This window comes from Aquarana catesbeiana, linkage group LG11, assembly GCF_042186555.1.
Source record: "Aquarana catesbeiana isolate 2022-GZ linkage group LG11, ASM4218655v1, whole genome shotgun sequence".
Taxonomy (NCBI): domain Eukaryota; kingdom Metazoa; phylum Chordata; class Amphibia; order Anura; family Ranidae; genus Aquarana; species Aquarana catesbeiana.
In genome coordinates, this window is record NC_133334.1 from 22,710,992 (window position 1) to 22,733,631 (window position 22,640).

Genomic DNA, 22,640 nt, shown 5'->3' on the forward strand with positions numbered 1-22,640 from the left:
CTGGAAGTTCAACATGGCACCTCATGGCAAAGAACTCTCTGAGGATCTGAAAAAAAGAATTGTTGCTCTACATAAAGATGGCCTAGCCTATAAGAAGATTGCCAAGACCCTGAAACTGAGCTGCAGCACGGTGGCCAAGACCATTGTTTTTGTTTTTTTTCGTTAACTTTATTGCTTGACTATAGATCTACTGTATGTTTGTCCCAAGCATGTTTGAAGCCATTTACTGTTGACTGTCATACTACCTCTGCTGATAGTGAGACACACAAAGCCATGAGGTTTGGGCCTGGAGGGAGACCCCATTACTACAGAATGGCTGGTAAATTTTTGGATCTTTTTGAATCATGGTTCCACCTCCAAACTTCCTATCACAAAAGAAAATCCACAAAAACTCTCTCCACCAGTTCAGTGTTTATTACATATCTTTAGTAACAGTGACATCACATCTCACTTATATATGTATATTCCTCAGTTTTTATGCCCCTCATCGCCCTACAGAATCCGGCTGTGCTCATCTCCCAGAAAGAACTTGATCTTCCCTCTAGGGGGCAGATCTGTATAGTTAAAGTGAATCTGTTTGAAGCTATTTACTGTTGACTGTCTTACTACCTCTGCTGGTAGTGAGACACACAAAGCCATGAGGTTTTGGCGTGGAGGGAGACCCCATTACTACAGAATGGCTGGTAAATTTTTGGATCTTTTTGAATCTTAGTTCCACCTCAAAACTTCCTATCAAAAAACAAAATCCACAAAAACTCTCTCCACCAGTTCAGTGTTTATTACATATCGTTAGTAACAGTGACATCACATCTCACTTATATATGTATATTTCTCAGTTTTTATGCCCCCTCGTCTCTCTACAGTATCCGGCTGTGCTCATCTGATAGCAAGACCTCGATCTTCCCTCTAGGGGGCAGATCTGGACATGTAGTTAAAGTGAATTTGTTTGAAGCCATTTACTGTTGACTGTCTTACTACCTCTGCTGGTAGTGAGACACACAAAGCAATGAGGTTTGGGCGTGGTGGGAGACCCCATTACTACAGAATGGCTGTTACATTTTTGGATCTTTTTGAAACTTAGCTCCATCTCCAAACTTCATATCAAAAAACAAAATCCACAAAAACCCTTTCCACCAGTTCAGTTTATTACATATCGTTAGTAACAGTGATATCACATCTCACTTATATATGTATATTCCTCAGTTTTCATGCCCCTCATCTCCCTACAGAATCCGGATGTGCTCATCTCCCAGTAAGACCTCGATCTTCCCTCTAGGGGGCAGATCCAGACATATATTTAAGATGAATCCGTACCGAGGTGATATGTAAGCCGCCATTGCTGACCAGAGTCCAAATTTCATCCAACCACTTTCCAAGTGCGCCCAAATCACGCCCACTTTACGAGCTGGTCTTGCCCAGCCTCTATGCATGACTGCCCACCATGCCCACATTACGAATCGGTCCTGCTCTGACCCCCCCCACCTCTAAATAATTGCACAATTCCCATCCCCGCAATTAATGTTTTTCTGAGTTACTGAGTGTGTAGCTCCAATGAGGTTGGGGCTTTGATCCCGGGACATGGTCCTGGACACAGCAAGGTCCAAGGTGCGGGACCTTCTTAGCAAACCAAAGACAGTTGGCATGTATAAAAATGCTGACGGTCATGTTAGAGTTTTCTCAGTGGATCTTCCAAAATACCGACCGATTATGTCAATCAGGAGTCCCGACTTCATGCCACCTTCACTTGCTACATGCTTCTCCGCTTCATCCCCCTAATGAGACAATTTAAAGCTCAACTCCAGGCAACTATAAAACACACAAATGAATGCAGCCCTGTATTCTCTAATACACCATGCAATGCATTTTTTTAAATGCAAAAAAGCGCAAGTACCTGAATAGCACTTGGCATCAACCTATTGCAGGCCCTGTACAGCAGAGCTCAGACAGGGGGAGGAAGAAGCAGCACAATGAGAAAATCAGTTCATGTGCTAACAAGGGGCTTGCTGATAGGAGGAGAGAGCAGAACGATAGAAGCCAATCAGGTGTCCTGCAGTACAAGGAGCATGCTGATAGAAGGAGATAGCAAAGTGAGAGATCAGTCTGTTGATGAGCACAGGGCAGAAGTGCTAATAGACCTGTAAAAGAAAATCAAACAGAGCACGATCGGTCTCCTCCTATGCTAGGTATGTTCAGACTGAGGGGGGGGGGGAGAAGCAGCACAAGGAAGCAATAAATGGTGCGGCAGCGCTCAAGTGCTAACAGGACCATGCTGCTAAGAGGAGAGAGCAGAGAGATGACCTCATCATTCTGTTGCTTCTCCTATACTTGTCCAGTCACAGGTTGGGGGAGGGAGCCAGACCTGAAAGACTTACTGAGCTGCAGCAGAGAGAAATCCGGTTTCCTGCTCTGCCAGACAGGGCTGTGTGGTGTGTGGCAGAGCTGTGAAAAACTCAGGGCTGGAGGGACAGAAATACAAATCCCTCCTATGTCCATCAATTGTATATTTAGTTGTTTGCCTGGAGTGCGGCTTTAAGCACCCGGGTTCCATTCACCATTGTGCAGCAGAGAACTAGAAATGCGCACCTGTGCACACTCCTAGTTCCCCGACTGATAAATACGTCCTTACAGACACCTACAGACGCTGATAAGTTTGCATTGGTCATCTATTCATTAATGACCCCACTAAATGGGTCAATTTGAGTGACTCTTTTAGTATAGCGAAGCCAGGGACAGCCAGAAATTTAGCATTTTCAGGAGGTCAGCAATGACAGGCTGCATATTTCTCCCCAGGCAGGATTCCTATGTTACAGACAATAAATACAATATACAGCTTAAAATATACACAGGGATCGTCCCAATTAAATACAATCGGAGTGTTTTATACAGCAGAAAAGGGAAAATTTCCCAGCAAGAAGGTCAACTCCCAACATAGCAAGTGGTGAACTCACTGCTGCCCCCACTGGTTGCCATTGTCAACTTCAGTTCCTGCCAACTTTCTGTTTTATTTGTAGTTATAGCAAGCAGTGAGCTCACCGCTGCCCCCACTGGTTGCCATTGTTAACTGCAGTTCCTGCCAACTTTCTGTATTATTTGTAGGTAGCAAGCAGAGATGATTGAATGATCGCCATGGATGGCAGAGCTGCAGAACTGAATTAGCAGGGGGTGCGTAGACCTCTGCAGAGAGCTCACTGCTTCCACACAGATAATAAGAGTCATTCTCTGCAGAATGCTGGTGGCAGACAGTTTTTCTTTTTTTTTTTTACTCAGGCTGTGGCTGCTTTATAAAAAATACAAACTGGAGGCTTTGTATGCCTTTGTTTTATTTAGGGAGCAGCCAGATAAAAAAGCCTGTCCCCTGCTAGCATTCTGCAAAGAACACTTGCTGTGTGTGTGTGTGGAAGCAGCGGTCTCTCTGCAGAGGTTCAACCCTCCATCCTCAAAGGTAAAAAGCTCTCCAATCAGCAGGGAGAATGATCTTCACTGACTGCAGACCTCCATAACTGACCTAGCAGGGGCTGTGTAGACCTCTGCAGAGAGCTCACTGCTTTCACACAGAGAGGGCTCTTCTCTGCTGAATGCTGATGGCAGACTTGTTTTTTTTTTTTTACTCTTGCTTCATAAAAAAAATACAAACTGAAGACTTTTTACATCCTTTTTTTTGTTTAAAGAGCAGCCACAGCCTGAGAAAATAGCCTGTCCCCTGCCAGCATTCTGCAAAGAAGAGTGCACGCTTGTGTGTGCGTGGAAGCAGCGGTCTCTTTGCAGAGGTCCAGCCCGTCTTCCTCCTGAGCCAAAGCTAAAGCTCTTCAATCAGCAGGGAGAATGATCTTCACTGACTGCAGAGCTATAGGACTGACTCAGCATAGGGGGGGGGGGGGGGGTGTCAGACCTCTGCAGAGAGACCGCTGCTTTCACACTGAGAACAAAGGTAATTCTCTGCAGCATGCCAGCAGGAAACAGGCTTTCCTACTCAGGCTGTGGCTGCTTTATAACGAAAACAAACTGTGTGACTTTGTACAGCTTTTCTTTGATGCCCCTGGAATGTATTCCACAGATTTAAACTGAAGGTTCAGTTGGGTTTTAATTCAACACATCGCTCTCCTCCAATGCTTCCTTTTACCGCCGACTTCAGGAGGGCGGAGCCTAAAGTGGGTGTAAACCCTTCCATATACCCAGTGAAGTGACTGGCCTCAGGTGATACACAGAGATGAAACAAATCCTCCTACGTACGTTGTACCGGTTTATCTGCAACCCTCTCTTCTCTACAGCAGTTCAAAGTGCTGAACTTACATAGGATCTCTCAGCTCTGAAAAGCGGGGGGGGCGGGGAGCTGAAGTTACATCAGCTGATTGGAGGGAAGGGACACACCCCCTTCACACAGGAACAGAGCTGAGGCTGCCAATCAGCTGGAGCTCCCTCCCCTGTCACCTTTTTATCTCTTGGTGTCAGGAAAACTTATCAGAAGTGACTCGTGCTGATGGCAGAGGAAGGAAGCAGCAGACAGAAATGACACTTAGTGCTCTGGACTGAGACAAGTCCACACTATAGAGGGGTATGCTTTGTTCATATTTCATGTCCGAGGTTTACAACCACTTTAAATAAACTGTATTTGTTCTAAGCAGATGGCAGTCAGCGGTTGATACATGTTAACAATTACAATGTATCCATAGCCAATTGTTTTTTTAGTTTTAGATAGAATAGGGAAGCCATAGATCCTTTGTCAGTGTCTCGTTGGGGGAGAATATCCTTTCACTTCCTGTCCTGGTGACAACAATAAGAGGAAGTGATGAAAACTCCTCCTTAATGGGGTTACGGAAAAACCAGACCGAGTTTCTAATGCTCCCCTCGCCTAGCCAAAAAGAAAAAAAACAGTTGTGGCTAAAGTTCCACTTTAAACATAACACTTTTGGTAAAATGAGGTAAAACTAAAGCTGTGCGCCTCGAAAAGTATCTACAGCATTTTGCGGAATCAATCATTGTCATTGACAGCAGACCCTTGAAAATATAACTGAAGGCAAAACTTTTTTTTTTTTTTGTCTTGGATAGAGTGGAGAGGGATTGGACCCCCTGTCCGGTTTTTACTGCTGTCTGTGTCCCCGTTAGGGAGAGTCAATTCCTTTATTTGTAATGTTTAGCGTTATCAATGAAAGTGAGAGAAAATCCCACATTTTGGACACCAGTGACAACCAGGGATTTCCTCTCACTTCCTGTGTTGGCTATGGGACAGGAAGTGAAGGGAAATCTCCCCAATGGGGACACAGATGGGGAAAAAAATCTGACAGGGGATATAACCCTCCTTTACTCTATCCAAAGTGAAAAAAAAAAAGTGCCTTTAGTCCCTAGACACATATGTATCCTTTATTATAAAACTATATGTAAAATGATACATATGGAAAACTGTTTGGGATATAAGTACTGCCAATTTTTTTTTTAATATTATCAGTTTTAGATGGCGTAGAAAAAAGGTTAAAGCTGAACTCCGGAATAAACTAGTATCATCTAAATCCATTCCTCATGTGTGCAGTAATCCAGCGTGAGACTTTTCCTTCCTGTAATAAAGACCGCTCACTGCTGCTCTCTCTCCTTGTGCAGGGTGACTGGTCTTGTCTCCGCCCTCTCCTGTAGTTTTCTGTAGTGGGTGGAGCCTGCTGGGCTGCCCCCTCCCTCCCCTCTGCTCTCTTTCCTTGTGCAGGGTGACTGGTCTTGTCTCCGCCCCCTCCTGCACTAATTTGTGGTGGGTGGAGCCTGCTGGGTCCCTCCCACTCCTTGTGCAGGGTGACTGGTCTTGTCTCCGCCCCTTCCTGTTATTTTTCCGTAGTGGGTGGAGCTTGCTGGGCCCCTTCCACAGCTCTGCTCTCTCTCCTTGTGCAGGGTGACTGGTCTTGTCCCCGCCCCCTCCTGTAGTGGGTGGAGCCTGCTGGGCCCCTCCCACCTCTCTGCTCTCCCTCCTTGTGCAGGGTGACTGGTCTTGTCTCCGCCCCTCCTGTAGTTTTCCTAAGTGGGTGGAGCCTGCTGGGCCCCTCCCACACCTCTGCTCTCCCTCTCCTTGTCTCCGCCCCTCCTGTAGTATGCTGTAGTGGGTGGAGCCTGCCGGGCCCCTCCCACAGCTCTGCTCTCTCTCCTTGTGCAGGGTGACTGATCTCGTCGCCACCCCTCCTATAGCTTTTTGTAGCAGGTGGAGCCTGACAGCCCCTCCCACAGCTCTGCTCTCTCTCCTTGTGCAGGGTGACTGGTCTTGTCTCCACCCCCTCCTACACTTTTCTGTGGTGGGTGGAGCCTGCTGGGTCCCTCGCACCCCTCTGCTGCTCTCCCTCTCCTTGTCTCCTCACCTCCTGTAGTTTTCTGTAGTGGGTGGAGCCTGCAGGGCCCCTCCCACCCCTCTGCTCTCTCTCCTTGTGCAGGGTATCTGAACTTGTCTCCATCCCCTCCTGTAGTGGGTGGAGCCTGCTGGGCCCCTCCCACCCCTCTGCTCTTTTTCACCTTGTGCAGAGTAACTGATCTTGTCTCCGCCTCTTCCTGTACTTTTCTGTGGTGGGTGGAGCCTGCTGGGCCCCCTCCCACAGCTCCGCTCTCTGCACAGGCAGATGTACAGCACAGTGATAATGTCTTTGCTACTTTTACAAGGTAATATCTGGGGTTGCAAAGGTATTTGGTGCACACAAAGCGGATTTATATTCATTGAGTAATTTGCACCTAGAGTTCAACTTTAAAACCAGTCAGGTTCTTATTGCTGTTCGTTGAAAAGATTTATATTCATTTCCTGTGCTGGAGATACAACAGGAAGTGGGAAGAAATCCTATCTTGGTTGTCACTGGAACAGATATCCCCCCCCTCCAAATCTCCTTACCTCCTGCCCTGCTCCAGTGACAGCTGTAGAATTTTGAATCACCACGATAAATAGCGGAGGGTGAATCTCCCCAGTGGGAACATAAACAGCAATATAAACCTGACAGGGGCTCTAACCTTTCTTCACTCCATCTAAAACAGAAAAATTATTTGGCTGGAGATACATTTAAAAAAATTGTACACTTCTTGTATTGCAATCTGGTGACATTCATATAATCTATTGAAGGTTCCTAAAGGGTCGACCACCAGGACGATGCTGGAAGGTAGAAGAAGCCATTGGCAGGTTTAGTCACACCCCTGCATAATTGTCTCTCTGGGACTCAAGTGGCTCCACCCACTAGGAGCAGTCAATCCAAGGCATCCTCCCTCTGTATGCATGGGGGAGAAGGAATATCCACCAGGACTCCAAGAGATATAGCAGATGGACTAACCCTTTAAATTCAGTTTTCGACAAAAAAAAAAAAAAAAGTATGATATTTCTTTAAATGCAACACAACACTATCATGGGAATGCCAAAAACCTGGCTGGCAGTGTGTATCCTAACACAATGTACAGAGATTGTTCACTATGGGAAATATGTGTGACCAGCACTTCCAAAAGTTATTTTTCTTACATCATTATTATAACTAGTTATAGCCAGCTAAGCCTCAAAGTGTCACCCTGATGGTGAGTATGGTTTTGATCAGCATAATATTGTCTATCTTACATATATTACTTATTGTACATTGAAAGAACAAGGCACCTAAGAGATTTCAAGCAAATCTGCAAAATTAACACTTCCCCATTTTCCCTTCTCCTGTTGTCCTCAGGAAGCCCTGTTGGGATCATCAAGGATCCGGCCGCGTTGAAATTAAAGTAATAGAAAAGCAATCAGATAGACAATTAATGAATACACTCCATTTTCCAGCCTTTTCTCCACTGTCCTGTCACAGCAGCTGTGCTGGAGGTCTAACTATATAATCTTCTCCCCAGGTCAGTCAGTCTCCCAGTATAATCTTCCCCCCAGGTCAGTCTGCCCCCCCAGTATAATCTTCTCCCGAGGTCAGTCTGCCCCCCAGTATAATCTTCCCCCAGGTCAGTCTGCCCCCCCAGTATAATCTTCTCCCCAGGTCAGTCAGTCCCCCAGTATAATCTTTCCCCCAGGTCAGTCTGTCCCCCAGTATAATCTTCTCCCGAGGTCAGTCTGCCCCCCAGTATAGAAAAACGAAAGAAATACTCTTGCGCACTGGTGTGTTGGCTAAAAAAGTTCAAGAGGGACTAAGAACTTCGGCTTTGCTGCTCTCAAAGGATGGGATAGTCCTAGTATTGAAAGAAAAAGAGAGAAAAAAGAGAGCGCACCAGCCTAGTGCATTATCCTTGGCAAGTTTATTAGATTAAAAACAAGATAAAAGCTACTCACAAAAGTCGCAGGTAAAATTGCATATCAAACGCACAGAGGCAATAGTTCCAGTGGTAGGCAGCTGTCCAGGTCCCAGGAGGGGGGCACACGGACCGCCGCTGGCTTACGCGTTTCAAAGGTTTGACCTTCTTCCTCAGAGCCTTAGTGGTGGCAGTCTCCTGCCGACTTTTTATATACACATGTTAAGCTGAAGCAGACTGATCAGGTTGGTATCGGGGCTCCGATACCAACCTGATCAGTCTGCTTCAGCTTAACATGTGTATATAAAAAGTCGGCAGGAGACTGCCACCACTAAGGCTCTGAGGAAGAAGGTCAAACCTTTGAAACGCGTAAGCCAGCGGCGGTCCGTGTGCCCCCCTCCTGGGACCTGGACAGCTGCCTACCACTGGAACTATTGCCTCTGTGCGTTTGATATGCAATTTTACCTGCGACTTTTGTGAGTAGCTTTTATCTTGTTTTTAATCTAATAAACTTGCCAAGGATAATGCACTAGGCTGGTGCGCTCTCTTTTTTCTCTCTTTTTCTTTCAATACTAGGACTGCCCCCCAGTATAATCTTCTCCCCAGGCCAGTCTGTCCCCCAGTATAATCTTCTCCCCAGGTCAGTCTGCCCCCCAGTATAATCTTCTCCCCAGGTCAGTCTGTCCCCCAGTATAATCTTCCCCCCAGGTCAGTCTGCCCCCCCCAGTATAATCTTCTCTCCAGGTCAGTCTGTCCCCCAGCATAATCTCTCCAGGTCAGTCTGCCCCCCAGTATAATCTTCTCCCCGGGTCAGTCTGTCCCCCAGTATAATCTCTCCAGGTCAGTCTGCCCCCTAGTATAATCATCTCCCAGGTTCAGTCTATCCCTCAGTATAATCTTCTCCCCGGGTCAGTCTGTCCCCCAGTATAATCTTCTCCCCAGGTCAGTCTGTCCCCCAGTATAATCTTCTCCCAGGTTCAGTCTGTCCCTCAGTATAATCTTCCCCCAGGTCAGTCTGTCCCCCAGTATAATCTTCTCCCCAGGTCAGTCTGTCCCCCAGTATAATCTTCTCTCCAGGTCAGTCTGTCCCCCAATATAATCTTCTCCCCGGGTCAGTTTGTCCCCCAGAATAATCTTCTCCCCAAGTCAGTCTGTCCCCCAGTATAATCTTCTCTCCAGGTCAGTCTGTCCCCCAATATAATCTTCTCCCCAGGTCAGTTTGTCCCCCAGTATAATCTTCTCCCCAGTTCAGTCTGTCCCCAGTATAATCTTCTCCCCAGGTCAGTCTGTCCCCCAGTATAATCTTCTCCCCTGGTCAGTCTGTCCCCCAGTATAATCTTCTCCCCTGGTCAGTCTGTCCCCCAGTATAATCTTCTCCCCTGGTCAGTCTGTCCCCCAGTATAATCTTCTCCCCTGGTCAGTCTGTCCCCCAGTATAATCTTCTCCCCAGGTCAGTTTGTCCCCCAGTATAATCTTCTCCCCAGTTCAGTCTGTCCCCAGTATAATCTTCTCCCCAGGTCAGTCTGTCCCCCAGTATAATCTTCTCCCCAGTTCAGTCTGTCCCCAGTATAATCTTCTCCCCAGGTCAGTCTGTCCCCCAGTATAATCTTCTCCCCAGGTCAGTCTGTCCCCCCAGTATATTCTTCTCCCCAGGTCAGTCTGTCCCCCAGTATAATCTTCTCCCCTGGTCAGTCTGTCCCCCGGTATAATCTTCTCCCCAGGTCAGTCTGTCCCCCGGTATAATCTTTCTCCCTTCCCCCCCAGTGGGGGGTGATTTTGGAGCACAGGTGGAACGGCGTCAGCTCCTCCATATGTGCAATGTGTGTTAGAGCACATTGGCCTCTACCCCCCACACACATTGCACACATGGATGATAAGCCACTGTACAGAAATTGTTTCTGATGGCTATTATCATTTTTCATAAAGAGCCCCCTATGACTATGCTGGAAATGTTAAGGTCACTTGACAACTATGGAGAGGGAATCCCCCAGAAAGAACACTACTTCCCTTGTGCAACTTCCCCCTCCTGGTGCCCAGCGAAGGGCAGAGCCTGCTCCACATCTCCAAGCTTAGTCACACAAGCAACTGGGAAACAACTGCCACATTTACATTTGAAAAGAAAGGCATAGGACAATTAAAGGTAACTAAAGGCAGCGAGTACAATCCAACCAAATACCAGCTAATACTAGTCAAAAACATTGCAACCGAGCTAGCTAAGAAAGTCCACTAAGTGTAGGTTCAGTTTAGTGTTTATAACGCATTGCAGCCAAATTCAGCTGACATTTCACAGTTATTTTGGAAGCGCTGCAGTCTCTGGTCATATGATTCTGTGCTGTGCAGTCTTGTCCTCCAGAGGGCGGTGCTGAAACCAGGGAACACACTTGCCTGCCAGGTTCCAGTTAGAAGCCATTTGGGAAATAATGACACTGGCCAGCACAGGGATAAAGAAGGCATACCAGTCAGGGGCATGCGATGAATTCCAGGACCGGAATTCGAGTCATGTAGCAGCAGAGCTGTGCCCCCCCCCCAGGTATAGTTAACATTTCATGTTTGGAGTATTTGTGTCCTGGAGTTATATAATCCTCTTGTTGCTTATGACCCCCAAGTTCAGCTGGTGGCCTCGTGCAAATGGGTTTGCAATTTTTGCAAGGCGGTCGGCCTCCTCGGTGGCCTCCCTCAGTCTCTGTTCGTCGATGCGGGTCACAAGTTGATCCCTTTGTTCGATGACCCTCATCATCTCGGCAAGGATGACATCTTCTTCTTCTATGTCCTTCTCATCTTTCAGAGCCCCTATAAAGAGAACCACAATGAAAATAAATCAAAGCAGAGGTCTCATCTCAAGCTTAAAGCGGATCTAGGCGCTTTTTTTGGGGGGCAAATTCAAACCATAAAAGTTGCATCAGAACGCATGCGTTTTTGCACATTCCCATGTTTCCAGTGCAGAACATTTTCTGCAGCCCTTTAATTTCAATAGGTGGCCCAATCTGTGGCAACATGCAAAAATGACATGTGGTGCGTGTAGTGGCTGCTGGTGGTATATTTTTTTTCTGGGGGGGGGGCAATCCGGCCCTCGCCACCCACCACAGCGGTCGGTCGATTGATCGGTCCCCACACTTACCCCATCTAGGTCGCGGCTTCCCCCGGGTGGCGGCTTCGTCCTGCGTCTCCTCCTTCCTCGGCTTCGGTGCGGCTTCACGGAGGCACAGCTTCATGGCAGCGCGGTTTCCCCTGCGTCTCCTCCCTCCTCCTCGGTGGCCAATAGGATTGCTTCTTCTCTCAGGCAATCGGGTCTTTCTGAGCCGGGATTTGCCGGGAGGAGAATCAGGGAGACAATAGCGAATATTAATTCGCTATGGTCACACAGCTTGGTGGTCTCAGAGTGCAGTGCTCTGTGCCCCGAACCCACTCTTTTTTTTTTTTTTTAAGACAAGGCTTTAATCATGTGTTTCTAAAAAAAAAAAAAACCCCACTGGAATCCATGCGTCCGGCGCCCTGCATGAAAATTAGAGGGCCAGGTGCATGGACAAGGGGGATGGTGCCCCTGCGCCCTATTTGAACGGGCTACCGCTGGGTGCGGGGAAATATGTGGTGCAAAAATGGGAAGAGATTATAAACCTGGCCACCGTACACCTCACCTGGCCCGAGTGGTTAGCAGATAAAAGCAGGTAAAAGCAACCTCAGCTCAATTCATCCATCCAACTCCAACATGTTTCGTCCCACCCTAGGGGCTTAATCATGGAGATCATGGAAATATATGGTACATTGCAATTTGGTGGCTGTAAACACACCCATGTTTGCCAGATATCTGGGGGTGCCATTAAAAATGAATGACAGTCATGCACATCTGCAGGACGCAGTGTATTCTGGTGTGATGAAGGAGCACGGAGACGCGCATTTCCTGAACCCTTAATGTTGCTCTCCCCTGCCTCCTTCCCCCTTCCTATAACAGAACTGCAAAAAAAAAAAATATTTTTCCCCCTAAAGTTCAGGTCATTCTCACCTAGGCGTGAATGAGATACCCGGACCCTGTGCATGAGCAGGGATGCCATGGGTCACTCTGGGATCTGTTGCAGTATTTCTGTGCACATGCGCGGTCCCATGAGCTGTCTCCTGGGATTTCTACATCACTCATCTCAGGAGGCAGATCCTAGTATTGCCCATATGCGCAGAAACAGCATGGATGTTTGACAGGGCTCTGCAGTGTGTCTGCGCATGTGCAAGGGGTCCTGCACATGCGCAGACATGCCACAGGGATCTGCATAAAGCTCAAAAAAATGCATGGGATATTCTGCCTCCTGTTTTTGGCTCTGCCAGATGAGAAGGGGAAGAAGAGGAGGATACAGAGACATCCGTAGTGATACAATGTAACAGATGAGAAGGGGAGGAAGAGGAGGATACAAACACATCAGTAGTGATACAAAGTAACAGAGGAGGATGGGAGGAAGAGAAGGAAACAGAGTCATCAGTAGTGATACCATGTAACAGAGGAGAAGGGAAAGAAGAGGAGGATACAGAGACATCAGTAGTGATACCATGTAACAGAGGAGAAGGAAAAGAAGAGGAGGATACAGAGACATCAGTAGTGATACAATGTAACAGAGGAGAGGGGGGGAAGAGGAGGATACAGAGACATCAATGATACAATGAACAATGTAACAGATCTGTTTAGCTAATTCTGACATTTGTGTTTGCAGGTTGCTCTGGGAAGATACATTAATGATATATAATAATGATCTATAGTTGGACCCAAAATGTTACCACTTACGATCAATCATCATCCTCTCCCGCAGCTGTTGTTCAAGTCGCCCTTGCTTATCCTCCAGGTCCAGCTCTTTGGCGCTGTTAAATAATAACAATCAGTGGACAGGTTAAATGACAGTAAAAAAAATATACAGTATATATAACATATAAATATAAGGTAAAATAACTCATAAGACCTAAACAAAGTTGCCCTAATTCATCAAATTTAAAGTAAAACTTAAGGCACCCTAGAGTGTGCTTAAGGCATGCTAAAGTGGCCTTTTGATTTTTATCATAGGTCAGTTTAGCATGTCAAAGTAGTGGCTGCACTACCTTCCCTTTTTCAGGCTCCAATAACGCACTTCCTGTCCTAGCTCCTAGGGTGACAACGCTCATTTTTAAGAACACCTCCCACTCTCTATGTCACCATAACATAGAGGGGAGGTGTTTTGTAATTCATAGAAGATATCTGAACACATTGTTTGAGATTTCTGGGTGCTAGATTTCCGAAAGGTATTTTCTTCACTTACAGAAAATGTACTTAGCTTAATAAAAGATCTAAGGACTGGTAAGCTGCAATATAAGGCATTTTTCCTTTATCCTTTAAAACTAAACTCTAGCAAAATGTCAAAACTACTCCTGGCCGGTGCTCCCCACCCTCACGACAGGGGTTAAATACTAGTTTTTGTCTAGGGTACAAATTACTTCATCCCTCGCTCCACTTAGTTGGGCATCCACTTGGTGTACTCATTTACAATGCAGGACTACCTTCCTTCCTTACCCTCCTTTTCTTTCCTTTCCTTACCTGCCAACTTTCTTTCCTTCCCCTCCCTTTCTTCCCCTCCCTTTCCGTCCTTCCTTAATTTCCCCTCCCTTTTCTTCCTTCCCCTCCCTTCATTTCATTTCCTTCCTTCCTTTCCCTTCCTCACCTTCCCCTCCATTTCCTTCCTTCCCCTTCTATTTCTTCTCCATTTTCCTTCCTTGCCCTCCCTTTCCTTCCGACCCCTCCCTTTCCTTCTTTCCCCTCCCTTCATTTCCTTCCTTTCCCTCCTTTTCCTTCCTTCACTTTACTTTTTTCCTTCTTTCATTCCTTCCCCTCCTTTTCCTACCCCTCCATTTCCTTCCTTCCCCTCCTTCTCCCCCCTTTCCTTCCTTCTCCTCCCTTTCCTTCCCACCCTTCCCTTTCCTTCTTTCTCCTCCCTTTCCTTCCTTCCCCTCCCTTAATTTCCTTCTGTTCCCTCCTTTTTCTTCCTTACCTTTACTTTTTTCCTTCCTTTGTTCCTTCCTTTACCTTCCCCTCCCTTTCCTTCCTTACTCTCCCTTTTCTTCTTTACTTTTATATCTCCCCTTTTCTTTCTTCTTTTCCACCCTTCTTCCCTCCCTTTCCTTCCTCTCTCTCTCTCCCTCCCCTCCCTTTCCTTCCTTCCTTCCTTCCTTCCTTCCTTCCTTCCTTCCTTCCTTCCTTCCTTCCTTCCTTCCTTCCTTCCTTCCTTTCCCTACCTTTGCTTTCTTTCTTCCTTCCCCTCCCTTTTCTTCCTTCCTTCCCCCCCCCAACCCTTTCCTTCCTCCATTGCTTAATTCCTTTCCTTCCCCTCCCCACCCTTCCTTCTCTTTTTTCTTTCCTACTCCCTTTTCCCCCTCCTCTTCCTTCTTTTCTCCCTTTTGTGTTCCCTTCCTTCCATTGAAGTACAAGCTTTTAGTACACACATAGGGATCTATTTGTGAATCCTCCTCATAATATGCCTAAATATGAGTATTTCCTGTAGCTCCGCCCGCACAGTTGCGTCATTCAAGCACAGGAATCTGTAAATGAAGAAACTACAAGTCCCATCAGCTCCTTTGACAGAGGATCTCATTGTTCCCAATAGAACACAAGTGTGGTGATGTCCTCTGGGTACTCCGGTTTCCTCCCACACTCCAAAGACATGCTGGTAGGTTAATAGATTCTTTCTAAATTGTCCCTAGTATGTATGAATGTGAGTTAGGGACCTTAGATTGTAAGCTCCTTGAGGGTAGGGACTGATGTGAATGTACAATGTATATGTAAAGCGCTGCGTAAATTGACGGCGCTATATAAGTACCTGAAATAAATAAATAAATACATTGGTACTTCCTCCAGCTCCAGAGCTGATGGGCCCTACCTCAGTACCTACCTATGACTGGAGAAATAGTCTGCAAGAGCCAGACCATTTCTCCCAGGATCCCCTGATCACAATCGCAGCTTTCCAATGCAAACAAAATTAATAAATGCACTTTTGATTATTAACCAATGCATGTGCATTCATTATTTTATTGCAGGTGGACTACGCCTTTAACCCTTGGGTAGGGTAGTTTGACAAATTTGTTCAGCTTTGGATGGGCATCACTCCGGCCATGAAGGCACCAATGCCCCAATTATCAAAGGAGTTACAGTGAGTACGGACGCCCGGGTCCATTTCCCGTTAATAGTCCATGACAGCGCCCCGGCTTTATTAATCTCGCTGTGACTGAGATTGGAAAACCGCTCTGTAACCTTGAATTAAATGAGAAAAAAAACATTACATAAATCCTCGGAATATGTATTCCTCTCCGGCTCCCCGGCATCACAACATATTGCGCCATCTCCGGGTGAAGAGCGGGGAAAACAATTGGCGCTGTTTGTATAACGCGGCGTTCGGCTCTATGCTAATGAGAAGATTCAATGCGAGAGGTAAAGCTGCAATTTATTCCGTAATGAGATCTACATGCAGCAGGAAGACAATGGAGACCCGTGCATATCTCCCAAATTAATCGCATCCAGAATTTCCCGGCCGCTCTGCTCTCCCCCCCACAAGACTCCGGTGTGCATGCTGATATGGCCCGCGTCCCAACTTACACGCACAGTAGCTCTGACTCGTAACGATTCAATTTACTCTTTTCTAGGGCGAGCTGGAACCACTCGTGGAGGAGCTGAGCTTCATCCTGGGCGCCTGCGTCTGTTAGAGAGATAAATCACAAATAAAGCTTGTTGTAAGAAAAGTGCATTACATTTACACCGCTAATAAACCATTTACAATGCACACGTATGAAAATTCATTTCCTGCACTGTGCCCGACCATCTGCTTCTGATTACTTGTTCAAGAAATCCATCCATTAATCTTCCTTCCTTCCTTCCTTCCTTCCTTCCTTCCTTCCTTCCTTCCTTCCTTCCTTCCTTCCTTCCTCTCCCTTTCTTTCATCCTTCTTTCCATTCCTTTTCTCTCTACTTCCTCTCCTTTCTTCCGACTTTTCCTTCCTTCCTTTCTTCCTGCTCTTGCTTTCCCTTCATTTTCTCCTTCCTTCCTCTCCTTTCTTCCATCTTTTCCTTCCTTCCTCTCCCTTATTTCCCTTTCCATTCCTTCTTTATTCTCCCTTCCCTCCCTCCCTTCCTTCCTCTTTTTTCCCTTACATTCCTTTGTTTATTCTCTCTTCCTTCCTTCTAGCCTTCCTTCCTCACCCTTCTTTTCCATTCCATTCCTTCTTTATTTTCCCTATTTTCCTTTCCTTCTTTCCTCTCCCTTATTTCCCCTCCAATTCCTTCCTTATTCTCCCTCCCCCCCCCCTTCCTTCACCTCCTTTCTTCTGCCTTTTCATTTCTTCCCTTTCCCTTCCTTCCATCCTCTCCCTTCTCTCTCTTTCCATTCCTTCTTATTTCTCCCTACATTCTTTTCCTTCCTTCCTTCCTTCCTTCCTTCCTTCCTTCCTTCCTTCCTTCCTTCCTTCCTTCCTTCCTTCCTTCCTTCCATCTTTCCCTTCCCCTTCCTTCCTTTCTCTCCTGTCCTCCTACTTTCCCTTTCCATTTCTTCTTTCCTGCTGCTCCCAATCTGACTTAGCCCCCCCCCCCTGTTGCTTTCTGGTTGTTTCTGGGTCTACCGGAGCCATCTTTACTATTCCTTTCCTTCCTTCCATCCTCTCACTTCTTTCCCTTTCCATTACCATACTTACTTCCTTATTCTCCCTTCCTTCCCTTTCCTTCCTCTCCTTCCCTTCCATCCTTCATTCCTCTCCCTACCTCCCTTCCCTTTACCGTCCTTCCTTCCTTCCACTCCCTTATTTTCCTTTCCATTCCTCTTTCTTTCCTTCTTTATTTCCTTCCTTCCTACCTTCCTTTCCATTCCTTCCATCCTTTCTTCCTCTCTCTTCTTTCTCTTATATTCCTTATTTATTCTCCCTTCCTTCCTTCCTCATTTCCTTTCCCTTCCCCTCCTTTCTACTTTCCTTCCACCTTTTCTTTGCCTTCCATCCTTTTTTTCCTCTTCCTTCCTTCCCTTTTCATTCCTACTTTATTATCACTTCCCTCCCTTCCTTCTTTTCTCTGCCTACCCTCCTTTCCCTTCCATCCTTCCTTCCTCTCTCTTCTTTCCCTTACATTCCTTCTTCCTTCCATCCTTCCTCCATTCCTCTACTTTCCCTTACATTTCTTCTTTATTCTCCCTTCCTGCCTTCTTTCCGCTCCCTACTTCCTTCCTTCCTTCCCTCCTTCCTTCCTTCCTTCCTTCCTCTACTTTCCCTTACATTTATTCTTTTTTCTCCCTTCCTACCTTCCCTTCCTGTCTTCTTTCCTCTCCCTACCTTGTTTTCCTACCTTCCTTCCTTGCTTCTTTCTATCCTCCCTTCCTTCCTCTTTCCCATTCCATTCCATCTCTATTTTCCCTACTTTCCATTCCTTCTCTCCTCTTCCTACCTTCCTTCCCTTTCCATTCCTTCTTTCCTTCCCTTTCCGTTCCTTCTTTCCTGCCCCTTTCTGTTCCTTCTTTCCTTCCTTCCCTTTCCGTTCCTTCTTTCCTTCCTCTCCTCTCCCTTTCCTTCCTCTCCTTTCTTCCATCTTTTCCTTCCTCCCTTCCTCTCCCTTATTTCCCTTTCCATTCCTTCTTTATTCGCCCTTCCCTCCCTCCCTTCCTTCCTCTTTTTTCCCTTACATTCCTTGTTTATTCTCTCTTCCTTCCTTCTAGCTTTCCTTCTCCACCCTTCTTTTCCATTCCATTCCTTCTTTATTTTCCCTATTTTCCTTTCCTTCTTTCCTCTCCCTTATTTCCCCTCCCATTCCTTCCTTGTTCTCCCTTCCCCCCCTTCCTTCACTTCCTTTCTTCTGCCTTTTCCTTTTTTCCCTTTCCCTTCCTTCCATCCTCTCCCTTCTCTCTCTTTCCATTCCTTCTTATTTCTCCCTACATTCTTTTCCTTCCTTCCTTTCTTCCATCTTTCCCTTTCCCTTCCTTCCTTCCTCTCCTGTCCTCCTTCTTTCCCTTTCCCATTCTTCTTTCCTGCTGCTACCAATCTGTTTTAGCCCCCCCCCCCCCCCCGTTGCTTTCTGGTTGTTTCTGGGTTTACCGGAGCCATCGGTAAACCCGGAAGCGATCTGATCTGTTGGCTGAATAGGCAGGAAGTCAAGTGAGGGCAAGATGGCCCCCACTCGGCTCTATGCCCTTGGAGGACCTCTGACGTCACTTCCGGTTCTCGGGCTTAAAGTGATGAATTTTTTTTTTTTTTTTAAGGAGGGTCAAATTTTTTTTTCTTCTATAGCATTTAAAGGTAAATGAGAGATCTGGGGTCTTTTTGACCCCAGATCTCTCAATATAGAGGACCTGTCATGCTTATTTCTATAACATGTTTACATTCCTTGTAATAGGAATAAAAGTGATAAAAAAATAAATAAAAAAGGGACAGTGTAAAAATACAAAATAAAAATAAATAAGAAAAAAAAAAGTAAGGCACCCCATCCCTCTGCGCTCATTTATTTATTTTGATTTTAAAGGTAAATGAGAGATTTTGGGTCTTTTTGACCCCAGATCTCTCAATAAAGAGGACCTGTCATGCTTATTTCTATTATAATACTATACTATACTATAAACAGGATGTTTACATTCCTTGCAATAGATAATAAAGTGATAACAAAATAAAATAAAGGGAAAATGTAAAAATAAAAAGTAAAATAAATAAGAAAAAAAAAATTAAAGCACCCCATCCCTCTGTGCTCTTTTTTTTTCTTTTGCTTTTAAAGGTAAATAAGAGATCTGAGGTGTTTTTGACCCCAGATATCTCAATAAAGAGGACCTGTCATGCTTTTTTTTATATTACAAGGGATGTTAACATTCCTTGTAATAGGAATAAAAGTGATTAAAAAATTAATAAAAAAGGGACAGTGTAAAAAAGAAATAAATAAAATAAATAAATACATACATAAATAAATAAATAAATAAATAAGACGTCCCATCCCTCTTTGCTCTTTTTTTTTCTTTTGCTTTTAAAGGTAAATGAGAGATCTGGGGTCTTTTTGACCCCAGATCTCTCAAAAAATAGGACCCGTCATGCTTATTTCTATGGGATGTTAATAATAGGATTAAAACTGATAAAAAAAAAATAAAAAAAATAAATGACAGTGTAAAAATAAAAAGTAAAATAAATCAGAAAAAAAAATATGCACGCAGAAGCGAACGCATACGTAAGTGTCTCTAAACTGTGTTCAAACCACACATGTGAGGTATTGCCGCGATCATTAGAGTGAGAGTAATAATTCTAGCACTGGACCTCCTCTGTAACTCTAAGCAGGTAACCTGTAAAAAAATTTAAATCATCGCCTATGGAGATTCTTAGGTACCGCAGCTTGTCGCCATTCCACGAGCGCGCACAATTTTAAAGCAAGACATGTTAGGTATCTATTTACTCGGCGTAACATCATCCTTCTTTCACATTTTACAAAAAAATTGGGCTAACTTTAGTGTTTTTTTTTTTAAATTAATTAAAGTGTTTTCTTTTCCACGAAAAAATGATCGGCATTTTATTCTCTAGGGTCTCTGCTAAAAAAAAAAAAAAAAAAAATGTTTGGGTTTCTTAGTAATTTTCTAACAAAAAATGCAAAAAATGTAAACTTGGCCTGGTCAGCAAGTGGAATTGTATTACTTGGCGATTTTTCGATATCGTTCTGGAGTGTTGTACACGGGTATGCTGGGACTTGTAGCCCCCCCGGCCTGCAGGCGATTCCTCTGGAGTCTCGCCTCTCATTCCGCTTGCTAAAAAAGCTCGCCGTCTCTTTAGGACTCGATTGCGTCCTCTCTCTCCCACGTCTGTTCTCCAGCTAATTCGCCTCGCTGTTAAATGGATAGCGCTGGCAACAAAGGGCCCTTTCATTCCGGGCCGGCGTAATTATTAGAGAGGCGCTGCGTAAATGTCAGAGAGGAGGGCTTGTGTTTTGCCTCTCGTTCGCTATTCTCAGCCGTGATCATTTTCTAATTATCTTAACATTACCTACAGAGCGATGTGAAATGTATCAGAGGAGATGAGACGCCTCTGATCTAATAAGCATCGGACAATGAATGAAGCGTCGGCCGCATTGCACATGGCAGCGAAGGGAGGCGCGCGTTAACCCTTGTGATGAATGACACAAAGGGGGGATTTAAAGGGGATCGGTCAAACCGCCTGGGTGACTGGGCTCTGATAGAAGCTGCCGAACCACGTGTAAGGTTCAACCGCGCTTAAATAAGGGGTGACTCATTAAAGCCAAGAAACAGCTGCTTCCATCGGGACCTAGTTTTGGGAAATGATCTTGGGTAGAGTCCAAGCTATTTTTTTGTAATGTAAAAATAAAAATAAAAAAAAAAAATACCTAAAAATTAATTAATTACAAAATTAGATTTTTTTTCGTATTTAATGAAAAAAATTGTTTTGTGACTGTCCTGGTCACAAAACTATTTTTTTTTCATTAAATGCAAAAAAAAAAAAATCTAATTTTGTAATTATGTTCCCCAAAAAAAGATAAATAAAATAAAAATGTAAAAAAATAAATAAAGCTTAAAATAAAAAATAGAAATTGAGAAAAATTGCATGTTGTTTTTTTGACCATGTCCTTTTAAATTCCACATTGTGGCACATTAGGGGGACAATTAATGTGAAAATAGCATACAGCATATGCAATTGCATTTTTTAAAATGTAACAATAAAAAAAAAAAATAAAAATAATTAAAATCAATTTTTAAAACTTAAATTTTAAAAAATTTGTTTTGTGACCAGAACCCTTAAGGTTCCCCAAAAAAAAAGATAAATAAAATAAAAATGTAAAAAATAAATAAAGCTTAAAATAAAAAAATAGAAATTGAGAAAAATTGAATGTTGTTTTTTTGACCGTGTCTTTTTAAATTCCACATTGTGGCACATTAGGGGGACATTTAATGTGGAAATAGCATACAGCATATGCAATGGCATTATTTAAAATGTAACAATAAAAAAAAAAAATAATAATTAAAATCAATTATTAAAACTTAAATTTTAAAAAATTTGTTTTGTGACCAGAACCCTTAAGGTTCCCCCAAAAAAAAGATAAATAAAATAAAAATGTAAAAAAATAAATAAAGCTTAAAATAAAAAAAGAGGGAATTTAAAGGGGACCGGTCAAACCGCCTGGGTGACTGGGCTTTGACAGAAGCTGCCAATAGCCGAACCACGTGTAAGGCTCAACTGCGCTTAAATAAGGGGTGACTCATTAAAGCCAAGAAAGGGCTGCTTCCATCGGGACCTAGTTTTGGGAAATGATCTTGGGTAGAGTCCAAACTATTTTTTTGTAATGTAAAAATAAAAAATAAATAAATAAATAAAATAATTTAAAAATGAATTAATTACAAAAATGTAATGAAAAAAAATAGTTTTGTGACCAGGACCCTTTAAGTCCCCCCCCCCCCAAAAAAAAAATGTAAAAAAAAAAAAAATAAAGCTTAAAATAAAAAATTAGAATTGAGAAAAATTAATGTTAAAAAATGTGTTTTTTTTTTAACCATGTCCTTTTAAATTCCACATTGGTGCACATTAGGGGGACATTTAATGTAGAAATAGCATAAAGCATATGCAATTGCAATTTTTTTAATGTAACAAAAAAAAAAGTTTAAAAAATGAAAATACTTTTTTTATAAAATTCAATTTTAAAAAATTTGTTTTGTGACCAGAACCCTTAAGGTTCCCCAAAAAAAGATAAATTAAATAAAAATGTAAAAATAAATAAAGCTTAAAATAAAAAACTAGAAATTGAAAAAAAAAATTGAATGTGTTTTTTGACCATGCCCCTTTAAATTCCACATTGGGGCACAATAGGGGAACAATAGGGGAACAGTCAATATATAACTAGTATACAGCATATGCAAATAAACCAACAAAGAAGGCAACAGATACGGGTACAGGTGAAGGTGGAGGACCAACACCCTTTTCTTGAGCTATGTCTCACCTCAGGCTGGGATCACCTGGTCCATAAACCAGGCCCCTTTAAGTTTCACACTGTGAAACATTAGGGAACCATCCAATATAGTAATAGCATAGAGTGCAAAAATACACAAATGAGCCAAAAAGAAGGCAACAGATGCCGGTGTAGATGGATTTGGGGCACCAGCACCGATTCAGGAAATGAACCCTTTTCTTAAGCTACACTATATTACCAAAAGTATTGGGACACCTGCATTTACACGCACATGAACTTTAATGGCAACCCAGTCTTAGTCCGCAGGGTTCAATATTGAGTTGGCCCTCCCTTTGCAGCTATAACAGCTTCAACTCTTCTGGATAGGCTGTCCACAAGGTTTAGGAGTGTGTCTATGGGAATGTTTGACCATTTTTCCAGAAGCGCATTTGTGTTGGACGAGAAGGCTTGGCTCAAAGTCTCCACTCTAATTCATCCCAAAGGTGTTCTATCCAGTTGAGGTCAGTCTAGTTCCTCCACCTCA

General features: G+C 44.1%; 1 protein-coding gene across 5 annotated transcripts in view; it reads right to left on the bottom strand.

The window, feature by feature from the left end:
- Positions 1-8,765: 8,765 nt before the first annotated feature.
- MICAL2 (microtubule associated monooxygenase, calponin and LIM domain containing 2) overlaps positions 8,766-22,640 on the bottom strand; it is a 320,593-nt gene continuing 306,718 nt past the window's right edge. For 3 of the 5 annotated variants that reach the window (XM_073604065.1, XM_073604063.1, XM_073604064.1), the window contains exons 30-32: positions 15,800-15,899; positions 12,971-13,044; positions 8,768-10,995 (exon numbers count right to left, since the gene is read on the bottom strand). In XM_073604065.1, the coding sequence (XP_073460166.1) occupies positions 10,778-10,995; positions 12,971-13,044; positions 15,800-15,899 (392 nt within the window). In that variant the 3' untranslated portion in view covers positions 8,768-10,777. Of the gene's footprint in view, positions 10,996-12,970; positions 13,045-15,799; positions 15,900-22,640 lie in introns of all 5 variants that reach the window. The other 2 variants (XM_073604070.1, XM_073604067.1) reach the window with 2 other exon arrangements.